Source organism: Gekko japonicus, unplaced genomic scaffold (assembly GCF_001447785.1).
Source record: "Gekko japonicus isolate JY-2015 unplaced genomic scaffold, Gekko_japonicus_V1.1 scaffold17, whole genome shotgun sequence".
NCBI classification, from domain to species: Eukaryota; Metazoa; Chordata; class Lepidosauria; order Squamata; family Gekkonidae; genus Gekko; species Gekko japonicus.
Window position 1 is genome coordinate 1479185 of NW_015163604.1, and position 21499 is coordinate 1500683.

Genomic DNA, 21499 nt, shown 5'->3' on the forward strand with positions numbered 1-21499 from the left:
CATTCCATCACAAGGATCACATGTTTGCCAATAATAGTATCTGTGAAAATATATACTTTAATTTTTCTTTGATTGAGAGCCAGCATGGTGTAATGGCTAGAGCTGGACTAGGATCTGGAAGACCCCAGGCTGAATCCCCACATTGCCATGGAAGCTTGTTGGGTGACCTTGGGCCACTCAGTCTCTTATCCTAATCTCCCTCACAGAGGAGTTGTTGAGAAGATAAAATAGTAGAGTACTGAAGGATGCTGAAAGCTTGTTTGGATCTCCACTGGGGACAATGAAGTAAATGATAAATGAAAATAATATTTGTCTTTGTAAGGTTCATGTTTTATGTTTTTTGTCAAGTTGACAGCACCTCAAATAGGCATGAACCCCTGAAAATTTCTTTTCAAGCAAGTGATATTCCATCTAACTCTTCTCTGAAAATTCTAATAAAAACTTCAGTTAAAACTAACAGTTTAAAACGTTGCTAATTTAAAGTTCTGGGATAAACTTATCTATTCAAAGATTGCACAAGTCCAGTCATGGTTACAAAGGCAGCTAGATTTTGGATGACTCAAGGTCAACCAAATAAGATACTGTGAAATCCATGAATTGATCTCCTGACCATTTTAAAATTGGTAAATAGCAGCTGCAAAGCTCCTGATTTGGTGTTTAACTCTGACCTCAAATTCCCCCACCCCTTCTGCAAATTATCAGCACTGCTAAGGAAAACATATAGATACATACAGGCAAATAACTCAAAGCCACCTGACATAGGGAAAATACAACAGGAGAAGTGTTAACCTCCACACACACACATGCAACAGTCCTGATTTGATTCAGGAGGGGCCACAATCATTTACCAGTTTTAACTACTGAAAGATCTATTCCCATTCTTCCATCATTTCATCTTCTACTAGATCCTCTTAGTACAGGGAAGTCCCTCTGTGCTCCAGGAGCATTGGCTTCAAACTTGCTTCCAGAGGTGGCAGGAAAGTGGAACTTGAAGCCATGAAGCATCCAGCTTGATATACTACACAATGCTTCACTGTTATCTTAACCTATGTGTAGAGGATTTAATATCGAGAACATGGCGTTCCTGACATTACCATTTGCTATGATGCTCTAAATTGTCCCTCCTGCATGAAGGGCAGTCCATCTCTGGACTTCATTCTGAACTCTGTGAGGAACATATTCCTGAACCAAAATACAGGGACATTACACAACAGAGATTTAAAACTTACGCATGAGCACATACATCAGAGAAATTAACCAGGAAAGGGCTTAAAAGAAACTTATCTAATTTTTTATGGTTCAAAGATCACGTTTTGAATGAACAGAAAGTGTTCTAGGTATCAGGAATACTTTGGGTTTTTTGCTTTTTAAAGCTATATAATTATTAAAACTGTGGCAACATCTGATCAAATAATCCCAACATTTTTCATATTTGAAAAAAACCCAGAATAAGATATAAGAATAAAAGTAAAATTATTCCGTATTTCTGGATCAGCATCCACTATCGTCATCAAGTTATTCAAAGGTCAAATAAATTGCTGGCAAGAATGCAAGCAAGTTTAGCAGTGGACCAAAATTTGGGATAGTTCCCTTGTGTATAGTACACTGCATCTTATCCCTCTGCTATAGAAGAATTCAAACATTTAAAGCGTGATTACTCACTAGAACCCTAAGCTGTAGCTCCCTGAAGAACTGGGGTAAGGGAATCACAGGGGAGGCAGGGGGCAATTTGCAACACAGATCGACAGTCCTATGCTTTGTTTAACCTTCCACCATGCTGTGTGAAACAAGACAACACTGGGTATGCTGGGAGCAATTTTTCTATATATTGCCCAAATGCATAGTACGTTCTATACAAGGGCTGTCATGGGAGGCACAGGTTGAACAAGTAGCAGGAGTTTTGAGGGCATCCCTGGACAAGTGCAGGAAGGTCTGTAAGCCTAATTACGACAGAACAGGTCAGCAGTCCTGTCTGCTTCTCTAGTGATTTTCTGCTGCTTACACCCAATAGACTAGGAATAAAAACCAGCCACAAATATTCTTGTGGAAGGCAGGTACAGACTCATTCTTACTACACTGCCACTACACTGGCATTCTCTCATAGGCTTAGGTTGTGACACATACCTGCCAAGAAATTGGGCCATCACTGTAATATGCCACAAAAAATTTAGAACCCTAAATCCCTGCAAGCTGAACCAGAATTCTACACACATCTGCCACTGCTAGGACATTGTTCAAATGAGGGGAAACAGCAGCATCTACTCATGTCAGGATGGCCCTCTGCAGCTGATCATATCCCAAATCAGGCTGTGATAACACATTCATAAGTCATACTGTTTTCACAAGGAAAACATGAACTGGCAACCTGATGAACGGGATTTAAAAATCTTTCTCATGGACCATGACAACTATCGGATGACATTTCATAATAAAATCTTTCTTCTAAACTTCATTTTTGTATTGAATACAGTATGTACAGCATTTAACTGTACCCTCTATTAATGCCATTTTTAAAAACCCCATACACTATACACACACCCCTAAGGGATTACCACATGGACATTTCACATTTCTCCCAGTGACTGTGCACAGAGAACAGTTTATTATTTGGGTCGTATGAGCAAGCAATTTTAACTACATAGCATCCCTGAAGATTTAACAATGTGGCTAAGCGGAAAGCCGGCTTCCTAAGCGTACAAGAGCGCAAAGGCCGAGCCACCTTGCCTGGTAAAAATACGCATGCGGGTGGGGGGGGGGGAATAAATACACGTGTCATCCGACAGGCAGCTCCCATGGCAGGCAGCCGAGAGTAGGTGGGGAGGAAGGGGCGCCTCCATCCGCTCCAGAAGCGGCGCCCCCTTTCCTTCCTTCCTTCCACCCAGCCCACCTACTGCTTCCCTCACCCTCTTATAGCGGGCGGGGTGGTGGTGGAGGAGGAAGAGAGGCTGATTCAAAGAAAGTCTCAGGGGCGGCAGAATAAGAAGAGACCTTCCCGCGACCCACCCCCTTTCTGTAGCGCTTCCCGTCGGAAGGGGAAAGGGGAAACACAAGGCGGCGCCGCCACCACCGCCGCCGCCAATGGAAGCGGCCTAGGCCTCTGCTTTCCCCTCCCCACCCCCGCGGCGGCGCTTCCCTAAAGCCACCCCCGGGCAGCCAGTCCCCGCCGCGTCCTCCATGACTGGCAGGGCGGCCCACGCACGACCCGACAGCGCCCGGAGGCCGGGCCCGCAACCGCCGCGGGAGATTAGCAGAGACGCCACAGCAGCGGCGGCGGCCCTGTCCTCCTCCTTCCCCTCCTGGCCTGTGCCCGCTGCCCTCCTCCGGCCGCCAAGGCCTGCCGACTGGGGCCCCTCCCGGAGCCCGAAGCGGGTCAGTCAGGCCGCGGGTCAGCCAGGAAGGAGCTACCTCCAGGTCGCGGCCTTTGTTCTTAAAGTTCTTCAGCCGTTGGTTGTCCAGCTTCTCGTTGTCGGCCATGGCGGGAGGCAGGGAGCGCGGCCTCTTCTCCTCCTCCTCCCTCCTCTTTCTCCTTCCTCACCCAGGCCGGACCCAGCCGGGGCCCCCCTTCCCGGCGCTGCTTCCGCCTCTCGGCCTCGCCCGCTCGAGTCTCCTCCTCAGCGGACCGCGGCGGCTCCGGCTCCCTGGCGAGCCACCCTCGCCCCTCCTCGGCCCGGCGCCTGACTTCGGCGGATCGCGCGGCCTCCTTTCTCGCCCGCCGGAGCCGCTCCCGTGGGCTGAGGCCTTGGCGGGGCGCCGGAATGTGCCGGTAGCGAAGGCAGCGGGCGAGCGACAGAGGGAGCGAGGGAGGCGGGGGGAGGGAGGGGAGGGGACGGGCGCGGGACAGGGGAGGAGGCGGCAGCCTCGTTCTCAGACAGACGGGCAACAGCCACGCCCGCCAGGCCGCCTCCCCTCTTCCGAGCGGCGCATTCCAATTGGCTGGAAGGGAAGATGGGGGCGGGGAGAGGCTGAGGCGCACGGGAGGCGCCGGGGAGAGGACGCCTCTGAGGCGGAAAGGGAGCGATCGCGGCAAGAGAGGGGTCGTTTCTGTCCCAGCGGATAGGGGGAGCTCCGCTCGCCGGTTGCGTATTCCTCCTCTCTGCCCCCTTCTCGCGGCATACGGCGTTGCGTAAGGCCTTCCCCCCCCAGTTGTGTACGAAGGAAGGGGGGGGGGGTTAGACATGTAGTCTGACTTCCTTTGGCTAAAGAAATGGTGGGGACGGCCCAAGTTTTGCAGAACGCTTAAGAGAAGAAGAAGAGATCGGACTTCTAACCCGCCCTTCACTCGGAGCCTCAGAGTGTCTTACAGACTCCTTTCCCTTCCCCTCCCCAGAACAGACGCCCAGTGAGATAGGTGGGGCTGAGAGAGCTCATTCAAGAACTGCTCTTTCAAAGACAGCTCTGACAGAACTATGGCTTGCCCAAGGTCATCCAGCAGCTGTGAGTGGAGGAGTGGGGAATCAAACCCGGTTCTCCCAGATTAGAGTCTGTGCACTTTAACCACTTTAACACCAAATTGGCTCTGGTGCATTAAGCTGTGCATGAAGAGAAATGCGCTATGCCTAGGGCTGCCGACTACAAGTGATATCCAATTGATAGGGATCAGTTCCCCTGCAGAAAATGGCCACTTTGGGAGGTGGACTCCTATGGCGTTATGCCCCATTGATGCCCCACCCCAAACCTTGCCCCCCTCAGGCTCCACCCCCCCCCATTTCCAAGTATTTACCAACCCAGAGCCGACAACCCATAAGTGTGTGGGGGAGGGGAAAGAGATTTGATGTATCTACAAGAGTTCATTTTCATATTGTCAGAGTATATATATATATATAACAGTAGACGTACAAACATCATGCACACACCCTCATACATCATTTGTACAAAAGAGACCACACTTTGGACACACAAACTGAGTCCGGTGATTGGTACATCGAGGTTAGTATCATGTATTCTGTCTGGCAGCTGCTCTCCAGGGTTTCAGGATGAGGTCTTTCACATCACCTGCTACTTGGTGCCTTTAGCTGAAGATACCAGGAACTGACTCTTCAGATGCAAAGCAGATGCTCTACCACTGAACCATGGCCCCTAAAATGGAACTAAAATTGCACCTTGATAAATGTTGAGTTTAAATTGTGTCCGCATGTTGAATGTAAGAAACGATGAGTGTGCAAATAATGTGTGTATGCTGTAAATGGATTGTATCCATGTTTACTGTAGCATAATGTGTACAGAGCTACTGTTTAACAGCAAATTTGTAGGACCCTGTTTCCAGGTAAAGCACACTAGCTGGATTGGTTGGTACAGCCAAGGGCAATCTAGGTGCAAAATGGCAATGTAGGTCCACTGGGTGCAATGCAGCTACTGTTGGTTCTGAAGGGGGCTGCAGACATTTATTTATTTATTTGTTCAGTTTATATCTGTAGCGGGAATTCTGAGACAGACCACCAGAGAATCAGGAAGGAGAGTCAACAGCTGTTTATTATGCACGCAGGTACAGCCAAAGCACCCAGGGGCACTTTCAAACAGAACTGTACCCAGAATGCAGGTGGGACAGACACTTATATAGATCTCCAGAGTACAGAGAAAAAAATCATTTTCCTGGTCATTTTTAGCATAAACGATTATCAGAACATATTGACCATGAGCCTGAGCATCGTGTTCCTTTTTAAAACCACAAACATTCTTTGGCTGATCACATGTCCCTTCTGGGAAGGCTACGAGTTTCCTCTTATCACCAGGTGTGAATCTTTCTTGATAACAGAAGTAAGCAATAACAACAAGTAAGCAAGGTCAACACTTCCCTAGTAACGGATCTAGCAACGCCTAATATAGTTATGCAATCTTGTCTTCCTACTTGCTAAAGCAATGAGCTTTTTCTATTTGCAAAAGCAATGCGTTCCCTTAATGGCCTTATAATGCAAGCAAATTGCAGTTAAATGCTTTACTCCCCCCTGTTAGACCCCTCCCCCGAAAGGAGAGGGCGTCCACTCTATAATTCGGTGCGGTCTACAGCAAGGTGAGAACAGAGCCAAGTGCGTTTTGTCTTGGGGGCTGGCTTACCAGTGGTCCAGGACCACTTTCCCTTTAAGCCGTTCAGCCTGTGATGGTAGACCTGCTGGCGCTCAGGAGCAGATAAAAACATAAGTTTAGCAGGGACTGTGTCAGGGGGCATGATAGCCTGTACAGCTCGGTTAACCATGCCTCAGATGACAGGGATGAGGCAAGAGAGGAGTAGGAGCCCCCCTAAAGCTAGACCAATAAGAAACAGAATACGCTTCCAGTCCCCAAACATCCCAGCAAACCAACCTTCAGTTTCCAGAATTCCAGACCATGTTTGTACGGGGACATGGGCTAAGTTCCGCATACGCTCTGTGATCTGCTCAATAGCTTTCCCATTGTTATCGATTTGCAAGCAACAGTTTGTAAGATTAAATTTTCCACATACACCCCCCTCCTCAGCAAGAAGGTAGTCTAGAGCTAAACGGTTCTGATAAATAGCAGTCCTTAATTGAAGATTTGTTTTAGCCAAGAGAGACAGGGCCATAGAAGTCTCATTTGTAATGAGCTCTACGACTGCTTGGAGTCTTATGATGCGGTTTAGCATGTAGATGGGAGTTCGGTACCCATATGAGCCATCTGCAGCCCAGGATGCAGGATCATAATACTGGACAATACGCTCTGGGGGCCACTCATTGTCTTTCCAGTTGCCAATAGTGAGGGCACGCCTAGCTCGACCTAGAGAGTCATATATGGGGACTCCTAGGCGCTCTCCAGTGGAGAGGGGCAGAAGGAAGAAGCTAGGCTTTATAGTCCCCAGCACACAAGCACCCGACCAGTTACTGGGTAAGCGAGTATAAGCAGTAGTACCATAAATCTAATACAGGGAATCAGGGGCACGCCATTCCAGGTTAGAAGCACAAGGAGAATCCCAAAGGGCTTGGAGTTGACCTAAGGTAATAATAGTCGGCCCCCGGGTAACATTGGGGTCAGAGAAAGACACAAACTTAGGCTTGTTAGTGCCATTGCACAACCAGCCAGTCTCACAACCCAATTCTCCCATAGGGACCTGGTAGGGGCCACCCTGTCAGATAAAACACAACTTGCCCACAAGGGGATTCTGTAAGATCCAACAGGTTGGGCGCTTGACATCTAGCCAGGTGAGATTGAGGCACTGAGTGAGATTGGCCAAGGGGACTTCTCTGGATTCCCATGGCCACTGTTCTCCCATGCGAGTACCACCACAGACATAACAGTTTTTGACTAGGAGTTCTGCAGCAATTCTTTCGGCCAGATCAACAAAGAGATTCTTTGTGACTGGGGGGATTTCAATGATTTTCCTCATCTCCCTCCAGAATGTGGTATGGATTTTCTGTTCAGCAACTACAGGCTTATAGTTCAAAATTTGTATAACAATGTAGCCAAATGGGTCTTTGCCCTCACCATCTACCCCCATGCCATAGATTGCAAGCTGTTCCCTGTGGGAAATACTGGAATAATATTTTTGGATCTTTGCAACTTGTTTTCCTAAAAGTTGGAGTTCTTGTGAGGTGATCAGCAACGCCTAATATGGTCATGCAATCTTGTCTTCCTGCTTGCTAAAGCAATGAGGTTTTTCTATTTGCAAAAGCAATGTGTTCCCTTAATGGCTTTATAATACAAGCAAACTGCAGTTAAATGCTTTATATCCTGCCCTACCCTGCAAGTGGGCTCTGAGCAGTTCGCAACATATAGTAAAACAATAAATAATAATTCATAAAGGGGCTTCCGGTTTGGCTCCCGCAAATGGCGGATGCATCCTCAGGTCGCTCCCGAGGGCGTCTCGCCCGCCCGCGGTGGAGGAGGGAATCCGCACGAGTGGAGACCCGAACGAGCCCCTCAGGAAGAGAGGAGCTCGGATCCGGGGCGCTTTAGGGCGTACTAGGGGGGAGTCGCTCTTTCGGCCGAGAGGTCGGAGATCGAGACTCCCGCCATGCCCTGCCCCAATGGGCCTTGCTGCGTGAGCGACCCCGTTTCACGGGGTTTAGCGGAGCCACCAGACGTCACCGAGTGATAAAGCGATCATCCGAAAAAATGGAAAAAGAAAAGACGGCTTAACTGTGAGTTGTCAAAATGTAGAGAAAAAGAACTAAGAGCGTTATCCCCCCCTCCCGGCGAAAAAGACGAGGAGGTTAATCCTCTAACTTCATAAGCGAGAAAGTAAAGGAGGGGGGGAATGGACTGAGCGAATAGTAGTGATTTTCTTTGATGTATTTGAAATGAAGCATGAAAAAGTTTTGTTTCTCTGGAGCGCGCTTTAAGAACCTTATTAAAAGTAAACAAAAAAAACCAAGATGTCGGAGCTGGGTAAAGACAAGCGGAGAAGAAGGGAGGAACTTCCGGTCTGGGCATTTGCTTATGGGTGAGAGCCGGCTGTTTACTGCTTGGACTGTTTGTGGCTGTGAATCTGACGGGGAATTGTGAAAAGAGAAAAGTTGAACTGTGACAGCGAGAAAGTGCCTTATAAGCGCTTTTAAAAGTCAACAGTTGCGGAGGAGGTTCCAGCGAAGAGATTGGGAGCGTATAAAAGCGAAACCGGAATTAAATACCATTCTCAAAGCTGGAGCTCTCCTGAAACGGCAGGAAAGAAAGAGGATTTATAGCATATGAACTGAAAGTGTTAACAGCGACCCGAAGGAGGATGGGAAAAAAAGCCGGAAAGAGAAGAAAACAGAGGAAGCTCCTCCATGCTATCGGGAGTGTAAAAGAAACCAGCACGCAAAGAAGCGGTTCTGAAGGCGCCCTGAAGAAGCTTTTTAACAGAAATTCAAAGGAACATTACTAACATACTAACATAGCTAATACTTGTAACCGGATTGAAAAAAGAAATTTGACTGCTCACAGAAGAAGCCTAAGAAGATTGATTGGACATTACTAACAGTTTAATTTACCAGTTAATATATCACTCAGCTTTCTCTTCCTCCCACTATATACCCTCCCTATTTTTCTATTTAAGCGAAACACCTCTCCTTTTCAGGAGAGTTAATAAAATCTTTATTAAAAAATAATAATAATTCATAAAAACATCAACAATTTCATCTGAATAAATCATTAAAATACTCCCTGATGGCAGCTTACCCATTTCTAATTTCCGTGGCTGTTACGATAATGTCAGGGCGGGCACATTTTAGGGAAACCAGAAACAGCTGGTGCTGGTGCCAATCAGTATAGGCACTGCCCTAAGGCGAATGAGGCGGATGGAGCAGATTGATCAAGTTGAGCAGGGAAGGCTGGTGTCATTTGGACATTCACAGCCTCAGCCAAAAGCCCGGTTGGAACAGCTCCGTTTGCAAGCCCTGCAGAATTGTGATTTTGGCATCTGAAGTGGCCTCATCCCTTATCATAGTGATGGAAAGGAGACGGGATCAGGTAGTAAATACAGCCTCTCTCTGTGTTTTGTTAGAAGAAATTGCATTTGTAAAATCCTTTCCTGGGTATTGTAAAAATATTCTTGTTCCTGATACTAGCAGAACTGAATGCAGAAATACCAAGGCAGTTTCATCCTGCTTTTGCTCTTGTGTGTGCTATTTTTCCGGAAGTATCAAGACTTCAATAACACACTGGAGGGCTATTGTTACATGCAGTATTGTATTCTGTATCAATTTCAGGACATTTTTTCAGGACACACGGCCTCATTTTTAGCTCAGAACTGGTTAGCTTAATCAGGTTTGAGCATCAGATCTCCACAGATAGAGAACTTTCTTTGGCAATTTGAGGACTTTCTTCTTTTGTTTTTGGCAATTTGAGGACTGATGCCAAGTCTAACCCCCTTTAATGTTTTTAATGTTAATGTTATCCTAAGGGTTATTTTTATGTATTTAAGAGAATGTGATTTAATTAGAATATATTCGTAGCTGCTGTTTTGTGATTTCTGCCAGGATGAGGCCGAAGGTTATCAGGAGCAATCTATGCTGTATCTTATGTCCTGTCCTAATCAATACTCTGCTTCTGTGATGAAGCGCTGAAATACATGCAGAACAGCACCAGGGCATCACAGGACAAACATACATAAAGGAAAAACAATCTGAAATTAAATGCAATAATTTTTACTCTCTTCTCACACACAGGTGTTAGCCGAACTGCTTTATCTACAACAGCTGGCAGACTAAATTTAAATTTGGGTTCTTGCTGTTTTTCTCTGCAAGCTCTGCTGCCAGGAAATTGGGGCGTTTCTGAACTGCATTGATCTCGTGGGGTTGATCTGGGATCTGCCACAGAGAGCCTTTCACAAGGTCAATTGTCAGGCTGTGCTCGCGGAGAAAGGGGGCGCCCAGAATCGCATCTTGGCTACCGCAGGCACTCAACCTGGTGAAAAGCTTGCCCACGGTGATGGGAATGTCTTTCCATACCTGAATGGGGTGTGTGCCTCTGGCAAAGCCCGCAAGGAAAACGCTCTCTCCGGAGGGGTGGCTCCTCTTGGTGAATTGGGGTCTCAGAATGTTTATAGGCGCCTCTGTGTCTACAAGTGGTGTTGCAGGGGTAATTTTCCCTGGAGCTCTGATCCCTGCTCTAACGGTCGGTCTTCCCCAATGGTCCGGCTGAAATTTTGCCACGACTCCCTTGGGTAGAGTCCTGAGCTCCGGGCCTCCCTAGTCCATGAGCCTCGGCAATCCCGGGGATGGGTTCCCCTCAACGGGATGGCGCGCGGCTACTGGAGTGGAGGGACGATTCCCTTGGCTCTCGCTGTCGGTGAGCACTCTGAGGAGGATTTCGTCTGGCTGGTTATGAAATTCCAAATGTGCAACTGGTGTGGCGGTTTGTTTCTTGCATGTGGCTATCAGTTTAGCCATCTGGTGTCTGTGTGCTATCCAACCCAAGAGGAGACACAACATCCATGCCCCAATGGACAGGATGAGTGGATCAACTCTTCCCTCTTGATCAGTTGACACAAGCAAGTCGCTGCCGCTGGATGAACCAAGGTGGGTGAGCACTCCAAGGGCAGAAGCGCAGTGGGAGAAAAAGCTCCCAAGCGCTTCCATTTTCAAGCTCTGCATCCAAGTCTTCTAGGACTCGGGGAAATCTGACTCACACGCACCTTGCAATTCGCAATCAGGGGCGCAATAGCTACGGAACCTACTCACGAACTGCAGGCTCCATTTCTCAAAGCTGTGCTGGGTGACCTCGGCCACCAGAGAGAAAAGGTTTTGGGAATGGGATTTCTTGATCCACTGTTCTGGGGCCAACCAATGAACCCTATTTATGGTTTAGAAACGGGGGGGGGGAACTCTACTTCTCCCGCGCACCCGAATCTTGGCTCATCCTGAACCTTTAGTTTAGGCTGAAAGCTATCCTCTGCGTCCAATGTTCTGCCAGGGCAATGTCTGGAACCCCAAAGTTTAGGCCAGAGGGATCATCTGCGTCCTCTCTGCCAGGGCTTTTCTTTTTATTAACCTGGGTTTAGGCCGAAAGCGATCTTCTATGTCTAACTTTCGCCAAGGCACATCTGGAACCTTACCAGTTTAGGTCGGAGGGATCCTCTGCGTCCTGTCTGCCAAGGCACTTTTTGCCTGAGTTTAGGGTGGGGCTTCCTCTCCCCCACAGGGCACATCTGGAACCCGGGTTTAGGCCGAAAGCGACCTTCTATGTCTAACTTTCGCCAAATGTCTGTGGTGTGGGACCAGTGGGCCCTGGTGCCCCCTGCCAGGAATGGGTGGCTGTCATGGTGGCCTGCAAGGGTGGCCTCCATACCCTAGTGACTTACCCTGGGAGCTTGCTGGCGCCATTTCCGCCTCGCCACCGTCACTCTCCTCGTCGTCACTGCTTGGTTCCTGGGTTGCACAATGGGAGTCGGAACCTAGGGGGGAAGGGTACAGGGGTAGTGTCTTAGGGCGGTCTGGATTGCCTGATCTCCCCACAGGTCCAAAAGGTCCAGGGTCTCCGGCCGCCGCCACGTGGGACCACGCACCCCAGGCGCCCTTCCCCTCCCACGGGTGGCAGGGGGGGTTGCTGCTGGTGCCGGACGGGTCGCCGCACTCGCCACTCAGCGTGGGGAAGCTCAGTGAGGGGTTTTCGAAGTGTGCTTCATGGCGATTTTCAAGCATGGGTCGTGTTCCTGTGCATGCCAAGTGCAACAGAAGAGTGGAACTTTTGGTTTCGTCTCAAAAGCATGCGCGATTCTGCAGGGTTACGGACCTTTAGCTTTCCTCTTCGTGCGCATGTGTGGTTGTGTGCTGGTGCGCATCCTGTGAAGGCTTGGGGGGGGGACCTGCTTGCGATGGGACATTGGCGGGCACGTGATGCCACGGGATTCCACCGGAAACACCATGCGCCCACCCTTGCCCCGCGGTTTCCGGAAACTAGTACCTCCAAGGTACTAGTTTTTTGCCGCGCATATTCAGAGGGAAGGCTCGGTTGAGCCACGGGAGCTCTACGCTTCCCAGATGTGGTGGTGAGATTGCGCCCGGAAAATCCGCCTATCTTCCGTCTCTCTAGCGTGGCTAATGTTCCGTGTGACCGCAGCCATTGAAACTCTAGACTCTAACTCAAGAGATGGCATCTGGTGAGGTGTGAAAGTTTGGTGTCAAGGAACATCCTCGATGTGTAGATGAGGTTTGGCCTTTCCCAGGTAATTAGAGAGGCATCTGGCAGGAAATGGGCTTTCAGATGTTAAGCAGAGATGTGTATACGTGTCTTTCAACAGTCCATCAGTGGAGGCCGCTTTCAAACAGTTGTTGTTTGGCTGACAACAATGGGATGTGTGCTTCTTCCCCTCAGGCTAGGAGCTGTGTATTTGAAGCCTCATTAACATATAAGGCTTAGAGCAAATCACTATCTATGTGTATCTCACAACAAGTGACTTGTACAGCGTTCTTTGAGTCTATGGGTGTATGTATTCACAGTCCATGTAGTGTGTTGGCAGCAAATATAAATCCATCAAGCCAATATTAATCTCATTTCTCAACACAGGGGTTTATCATAGCTTCTCTAATCCCTCCCCCCTTTTTGCTAGTATAAGAGGTGTGGGAGTCTACAGCACAACCATTTAAAAAGTGAGAACAGACATATATAAAGAGAAGTCACAACTGGTTCTTCTCCAGATGTCACAACTTGAATGACAGGCATTCAGTTTGATAGAATTTATGCTGAGTTAGCCATCATTCTTGCCCATCTCTCCTACTTCAAGGGAATGAGCCACCTTTTTAAAAACGTGTCACACGTATATTTATTCGTTTAGGATATCATTGCCATATTTTAAAGAATTCTGAAACATTTTAAAAAAAACATTCACAAAACCTTGCCAAGGATTAGGGGAAATGAACTTTGAAGAACAGATACTCATGTATTAGTGCGATTAACACTTGGAATTCGCTGCCACAGGAGGTGGTGGGTGCTGCAGGCATGGACGGCTTCAAGAGGGGATTAGATAAGCATATGGAGCAGAGGTCCATCAGTGGCTATTATCCACAAGGTATAGATAGGGACTCTGGGGCAAGTGATGCTCTGTCATCTTGGTGCTTGGGGGGGTCAACAGTGGGAGGGCTTCTAATGTCCTGTCCCCACTGGTGGACCTCCTGATGGCACTGGTATTTCTGGCCACTGTGTGATACAGAGTGTTGGACTGGATGGGCCTTTGGCCTGATCCAACATTGGCATCTCATAAGAACATAAGAACATAAAATATTGTATACAAATGTATGGTAGCGAGGAATAAGCAAAATGCGAATCAGTTTTAAATGTAACATCCTGAATAGAAATGTGTGTAAGGAAGTGGATTTTGAGGAGAAACACTTTCTTTAATTTTTTTTAATGCAATATATAATAGACTTTCCTTCTGTATTTCTGTTACATTAACTACTTGATAAAAGTAATAGCGAGTATGCAGAAAAGGTGAAAACATGTAATACTGAGTATGTAGTAATAGCAAAACTAATAATGTAGCTACAAAATAGAATAGTTATGAAGTTAGAAATGTAAAATGATGAATATAAATGTATCCCATTAGAAGTAAATATCAATTTATGTTATAGACAAAGTCCCCAAAATTTTTCAGCGTAATGAAGGGGATATTGGGGAGAAATACTTTCTGTCTTTTATATTTTGTTACATATAATCATCTTTGATATATATAATTATGTCTTGATAACCCTTATTTTCCTTACTGTATTTCCCTTATACTATTTCTTTGTTTCCTGAAAATAAAAACAAATAAGTGATGGTCTAGGCTTGCCAAGTCCCCCCGGGGGGCGGGAAAACGCCCGGCCGAGAGGCCCGTTCCCCGCTGCCAGCGGATCGGGCCCCGGGGGGAACCCCACCCCCAAAGCACGGGACGTGCCCGGCGTCAGCACATCACCCGGAAGTGACGCAGCCATGCCGGGGGCGGGGCCGCGGTAATCCGAGGGAAAACTCTGTTTTTCCCTCGGATGACCGCAGCCCTGCCCTCAGCATGCCTGACACAACCACTTCACTTCCGGGTGACGTGCTCGCAACGCACCTGCACTTTGCGCACATGTGCGCGCTCCCGGAGGAAAACCGGGAGTCTCCCGCTGCGGCTAAATTAGAACTTGGCAACCCTATGATGGTCTTAAATTTGCATACAGATTAGAGGTTTGTACAGTAATAACAAAACTTTTTGTGTATAACCTTTCTCAAGGGGAGTTGTTTTAGAATCATGGTCATCTTCCTTTAGGGTAAATACCATATTTCTAATATCTTAATATTTTAGTCCCTCCCCACTTATCTATTATCACTGTAGACTTGTTGTGTTCAGAAGCATGTTTTTATGATGTGCAGAAACAGCTGTTCCTGATGCCAGTTACAATTCATACCTGAAGGGGGGAAAGAGCTAAAGGCCTCTATATTGGGTTCAGGATTATATAATTCCTGATTCAGCAGAGGTCTTGAAGAAACTTGCATTTCCCATAACAATTGCCAGTGCTTACTTAGACGTACTTATTGGAGCTACAGTTCCCTAAACTAGGTGAGTGAAGCCAGGCACACAGAAAAGATTTTTTCCCCCTCCCAGTGCGACAGGCCATATCCTCCAAAATGTTGCTCCAAGACTTTGGCAGATATCTGGGAGTGGGGGAAGGGGAGAGAAATCACTGACCCTCCCTGCTTTGTGTGCAGAAGTGCCTCTGCAAGCAGTAAAGGAGATTAGGATCATAGTCACGTAGCTATATTAAGAAATAATCCAGAACTCTTCATTTCAGAATTTTTAAAAGTACAAAGAAGAGCTTAAGTGGTTTTGAGGACAGACTCAGAAGTATTATATGGGGAAATAGCAAAGGGAAGCTAATTACTTTTCATATATTCTTGTGATCCCAGAACTGGATTTAGCATATTAAATGGAAAAATACTATTTTTATAATTTAATACGTAACAAAAATTTTAAGGACAATGATACCGATCACTAAACTAGTGTCTCTCTCAAGTTACAGCCTGATTTTGTCCTGGGCAGTGAAAGGTGAAAGTTCATGGCAAGCTGTAGAGGGTGTAGATGTCTGGTGAGTGGGTTTCAGCTCTCTAAATATGTCAGGTATTTGGTATTCTAGGAGAAAGCATTCATATAAGCTGCTGGTTCAAACTTAATTTGTCAAAACCTTTAGGAAACTGTTAAGACATTTAATACATTGGCGTTGGAATGCAGAACTTGAAAAGGAAACACATATTTAATACTGTAACACAGGCTTCCTCAACATGATGCCTGCAGGCGCCATGGCACCTGCCCACACCTTTTCTGGTATCTACCAGGTGTTTTTAGAAAGTGGGCATGGCCAGGTGGGGCTACTGTCCAACAGGGCTTCTGATTGGCCACTGGAGAGCTGATTGGCTGATTAAAGTAGCATTGTTTCAGCACAAGCTGCCACCATAGCATTTGTTTTATTCTCTCTCCTCGAGTGCATTTTAAAAAATTACTCCTGGGCCCAGAATTCTGGGGTTTTGTGTGTGTGTTATGTGTGTGCCTCCAGCAACTGCCAGTCTCTGGCTGTGTCTACCACCCTGTGTCAGAATTCCCAAGGTGTATGTATGAAACTACATGGTTTAGATTTTGAAATGGACTGAAGAATACAATAGATAAAGTATACAGATATATAACCTTTCATAGAATACAAAAACTTATATTCAAAAATATGCAAAAGATTTTTGTAAGAACATAAGGTGGAACATGGAAAACAAATATGGCATGAAGTAATTAAGCATGTAAATTGATGATGTTAACTGAACCCCCCACATTTATGTATTTGTGTGTTTTGTCTGTGTGATGTTTGTCTTTATAAAAAAATATTTAATTTAAAAAAAGAATTCCCAAGGTGCCCACAGGCTCAAAAAAGTTGGGGACCCTGCTATAACATCACTCCTTCTCAGAGGTCATTTCGGGGGGGATCGCGGGGGATCTCAGTTCCCCCGGGTGAGGTATGGGGGGCGGGGCACATGACGAAGCCCTGCCCCCCGCTTCCGGCCGCCTCGCTTCCGGCCCTCATTCAGCCAGGAGGAGGCAGGAGAAGAGGGAGGGGAAGTTGCTGGCAGTGGAGCTGCAAGGCCGGCAGCGGCAGCCGGGACCGTTGGGGGCGGGGTGTGTGGCCTTATGACACACTTCTGGTGATGTCAGGGGGTGTGGCCTTATGACACACTTCCGGTGATGTCAGGGGGTGTGGTATATGCTAATGAGTTGTGCTAATGAGTCCCCCTAGCTCTTTTTCTACGAAACGACCCCTGCTCCTTCTAACAATAAACTTGACCCCATGCCAATTAGTACGGCAGTGGAACAGGATTTCCAATGGAGATGGTAAGGACTTCTGCAAACGCTCCAGATTTGTAGGAAAATATTGGGGCTTAAAAGCATATGTAATATTCCTCCTCCCCACCCTTAATGAACTGATGAGGACTGTGCATACGCCTACTCTTCAGAAGGCATGAAATGTTGAGAGCAGTCATCTAAGAGCAGAAATTAAAATTGGCCCTCTCGGGCCCCTAGCAGCTTACAGTATCCCAGACAGTAAAAAGTATGCATTTCCCCAGCCTTGATGTCACTGCCTACCTTCTATACAGCATGGGAGTGATGAAAATTACCTTCCGTCCCGCACTATACTACCTAAGTTTGAAGGCTATTTGTTTCTAAGTATTTATTTAATACCTTTTTACCACACCATTTCTCCAAAGAGCTCAGGGCACCACATGTTTCATCCTCCATCTTATCCTCCCAACAGCCTGTGAGGTAGGTTAGACTGAGGGCCTGTGACTGTGAGCTGTGTGGCGATTGGGGATTTAAATGTAGGTAATTGTAGTCCTAGGCTCTAACTAACGCATCACACCTTCATTACTTTTGAAGCCATTTGTGACCTGGGATCCATATTCCTGAAGGGATGTCTCTTACTGTGCCTACTTATGTGTCAGTTGAGGTTCGCACAAGTTGTTCTCACAGCTCCATCACTTAGGTTCTGGTAATCACTGGTAAGATCACTGTCTGCTGTACTACCTGTTCTTTGGGACAGCCTTCCTGAGGAAGCTCACAAGGCCCCATTTTTGTCTAGAATTTTCTAATTATTTACAGCAGTATTGTTCCAAAGCGCTGCTTTGTTCATTGGAGTCCTTTGGTTCTTGATGCATGTGGTTATTTGATTAGGTAATATTGCTAGTATTGATTGTTTTAGAGGTTTTTCTTTGTGCCCATTTGATTTCAGTGTTTTTCTGCATGCTGAGATCAGTGAGTAAGCCTGACTCCAAAGTAGGGTTGCCGAGTCTCACCTTGTTCCGGAGAGGGGGACTCCCGGGTCGATCCCGGAGCGCGCGTGCACCACATCCACATCACCAGGAAGTGACGTGACAACACTGGGCATGCTGGGGGCGGGGCCACGACCATCCGAGGGAAAACCATAGAGTTTTCCCTCAGATGACTGTGGCCCCGCCCCCAGAGTGCCCGGCGTGGTCGCGACACTTCCTGGTGACGGGCACGTCGGGGTGGAGTTCCCCCCGGGGCCCGATCCGGCAGTGGCGGGGAACGGGCCTATGGGGCGGGGGTTTCCCTGCCCCCCGGGCGGACTTGGCAAGCCTACTCCAAAGCTTTTATGGGATTCAGAGGAGTCAGTCTGGCCTGTTGGTGCCAGGGAGCTTCTTGGGCTGATTTCTCTTTATTGTGGCCAAAACTATGTGGCAGCATGTAGGCCAAATCTTTTGTCAGTCATCCATATCTGCAGGCTCACGTCCTGACAACAGGGCTCAGTAATGTAGCTTGGATCTGTGTGTGAGATGCTTGGGGCCCAAACTGCACGAGATGCTGGGAGTTATATGAATGAACTCTGAAGCAGGTGAACAGCAGCCAGACTCAGATTGGTACCATAGCACTGCAAAAGTGAATTAAACCACACACACAGAGCACCATTTCCTTAGTTGAAGTGTCTTTGTGTATTGGCTATTTGGCCCAGTTGGATAAATATGCATGTCCTGATCAGGCTGACATGTATGTTCGTCCCAGTGGGGTAAATAGCAGCTCCATGGAGGTGTTTCAGGTCAGGAATGCTGTGTGTGTGTGGGGGGGTTACTTAAACCTCCCCCGCCCCATATGCGGCAGTCTCAATCTGAATTGGGAACCTGCGACTGCCTTTTAAAAGGGGAAAAAAACAGTATTGGGGCTCATTCATGGTACTCCCGGGGACTTACATAGCTTGGCCTTTATAAAATTACCACTTATGCTTGGTTGTGCAGTCTTTTTATCTTTTTTGGTTTGTTGATGACTTTCATTGGTATTTAGGGAGGTCACCAAGAGGCAGAATAGGGCTTTACCTGGTAAAATAAACCATTAAGCATCTTGCATAGGGCTTTTTGTAAATACAGCCAATAAAGGTTTCTACTTTTGTGGGGTTGTACCAACTGGTTTTGAATGTGACATAAACAATAGTAAGTTCTTCTTTGGTAACGGACTGCCAGAGCACAGATAAGATTATTCTTTCCGTGGCAACACATGCTTGGACAGAGAAAAATTGGTACCAAAGCTGTTTGTTGTGTACATGTAATTTCCACAGTAGAAACAAGAGCCAATAAAAGAAAAAAAATTCGTAAAATAATGTTTTGCGCAAATGCTCCTTTCTAGTTGGCCCTAGTTTCAGAAGTCTATTTCAAAGTTAGGAGTCCATACTGTGGATTTATGGGTGTTCTTTTATCTTTCAGCAAAATAACCCGTATCTTTTCAGTGATGAATTGAACATGTTTTTCTGGAACTCCTCCAGCCTTACAACAGTACTCCACTAAATGATGAATGTGGGTGAAATGTTTCCCCAGAACTCCATAATTGTTTGCTGGTGCTCCTTGCCTGCTTATGCCTTCCCACTTTTACCTCTTTTTTCTTTTCATCCGTAGATGGCAAACTCCATTTTCTGCAAACTCCAGCTCTGCATGGGGCACTGATTCTCATCATGTTCCTGCCTACTCCCTCCGCATAACCCTTTTGTACATTCCTGCCCACATCCTATATCTCATGTAGCAGTAATCCTGCCGTAAATTCCATGAGTATATTTTCTTCCTTAGGGAAAAGTGTACACAAGAGAGCTCTGCAGAGAAAATACCTTTACATAATTGTAGTGATCAACATGGCAAGTACCCTTAAACGTTACGGCCTTTTCCATATGTTATGGCCTGTCTTTCCATGGCAGCTGTAGTGTGTGCTCTGGCATGGTCTGTGTTTTTGGAAATTAGTTTCAAAGATTAACTAACCCTTGAGCTGTAGTTAACAGAAATCAGAAAATTGGTGCATTATATATTTCTTACATTTTAATCCCACCCTTCTGAAGGGGCCACCCTATAGTATGGTAAGATCAACATCTTCCTGCTCTCACAGGCTCTCCGTGGAAGCACAGTGTCAGAGATCCAAGCCTGGGTCCCCCTGGGTCCCCAGTCCTTCTTGCCTGAGCAGCACCCAGCCCTGTGGGTCCTCCAGGCTAAATGCACACAAATAAAGCAGACCTTTGTAAATATATATATATATATAGGTTTATTCAAAAGCTTAAAAAAGAATATCACTATGCAATACAGTCTATATCTTAGCAACAGAGAAATAAAAAAGCTAACTTTTCTAATACATTTAGTACCCGGCATTAGATGGCATACCTTCTTGCAGCATAAAAATTCAAGCTGTAGCCTAAAGTGTTCTGTACATTGCAGTTGTCATGATGTAGCATAACATATGCGAGCATAATAATATGGCACATGCATAAAGTTAGCATGGCTTCCCTCTGGCACCAGGTGGTTTCTTGGATCCAGTCAGGAACTTCCCTTGATGGAACTTTCCAGAAGATGTTAATATCCACTCCTATTCCCACCTCCCATCTGATTATACAACTAACTGAGCATAGGTTCTCACAATTAACCAATTACCGCATTCTCTAATCTGGCCTTGAAAGAGATAAGGATGGTATCTGTAGGAAGGCCCAAACCATGGACACCTGTGAGCTGGAGCATGCTGAGAGTAATTAACTGAGACCCTGCTCTCAGCATTCCACAGTTAAGGATACGTCTGCTCATCAATCTCCAATTTTGACATAATTATTTCCTTCACTGTAGTAGAAACTCTGAACCAATGTTTGACTGCTGTTGTGATCAGCTTAAGACATCCTCAGAGTTGGAAGGGGCCTTATAGGTCATCTAACACTGGGGTTCTCAAACTTTTCGAGCTTGTGGGCACCTTTAGAATTCTGACACAGCAACATTTTTAAGAATCTGCACAAGTCAATCAAAACTCCAGTGGTCAATAAGAAACCTTGCTTGACAGAAGCCCCACCTGACCCCATCCACTTTCTAAAATACTTGGTGGGTACCAGGAAAGGTGTCATCAGGCACCGTGGCACCCACAGATATGGGGATCCTCTGATCTAGCCCATAGGCTGTGGTTGAACCACTTGTAGGCAAACCTACACAGCATAATAAAAAGTAGAGACATCACCCTGCGAACAAAAGTCCGCATGGTCAAAGCAACAGTATTCCCAGTAGTCATGTATGGCTGCGAGAGTTGGACTATAAGGAAGGCCGAGCGCTGAAGAATAGATTCTTTTGAGTTGTGGTGCTGGAGAAGACTCTTGAGAGTCCCTTGGACTGCAAGAAGATCAAATCAGTCAATCCTAAAATAAATCCACCCTGACTGTTCCCTGGAAGGCCAGATAATGAAACTGAAGCTCAAATACTTTGGCCACCAAATGAGAAGGGAGCACTCACTGGAGAAGACCCTGATGCTGGGAAAGATTGAAGGTCAAAGAAGATGGGGATGGCAAAGAAAGAGATGGTTAGACAGTGTCATAGATGCAACAAACATGAAGTTGAGCAAACTTCAGAGCACGACAGAAGACAGGAGGGCCTGGCGTGATGTGGTCCATGGGGTTGCGAAGAGTTGGACTCGACTGTGCGAATGAACAACAACAACAACAACAAAAGTCCAGGAGAATGTATGAACTAAGATTGCCCCGGGGGATCTAAGAAGGAGATGTGAATGAACATGTTACCTCTAATCACATACATAATTTATATTTCAAGCTACTTTTTGTTTGTT

The 21499-nt window shown here is 46.6% G+C and overlaps 1 protein-coding gene across 1 annotated transcript in view; it reads right to left on the reverse strand.

Moving 5' to 3' along the window:
* Positions 1-3811, reverse strand: part of KPNA4 (karyopherin alpha 4 (importin alpha 3)) — a 42021-nt gene extending 38210 nt beyond the window's left edge. Inside the window, exon 1 of the mRNA XM_015407252.1 lies at positions 3406-3811. Within this exon, the coding sequence (XP_015262738.1) occupies positions 3406-3474 (69 nt within the window). The 5' untranslated portion in view covers positions 3475-3811. The remainder of the gene's footprint in view (positions 1-3405) is intronic.
* Between the last annotated feature and the right edge of the window lie 17688 nt (positions 3812-21499).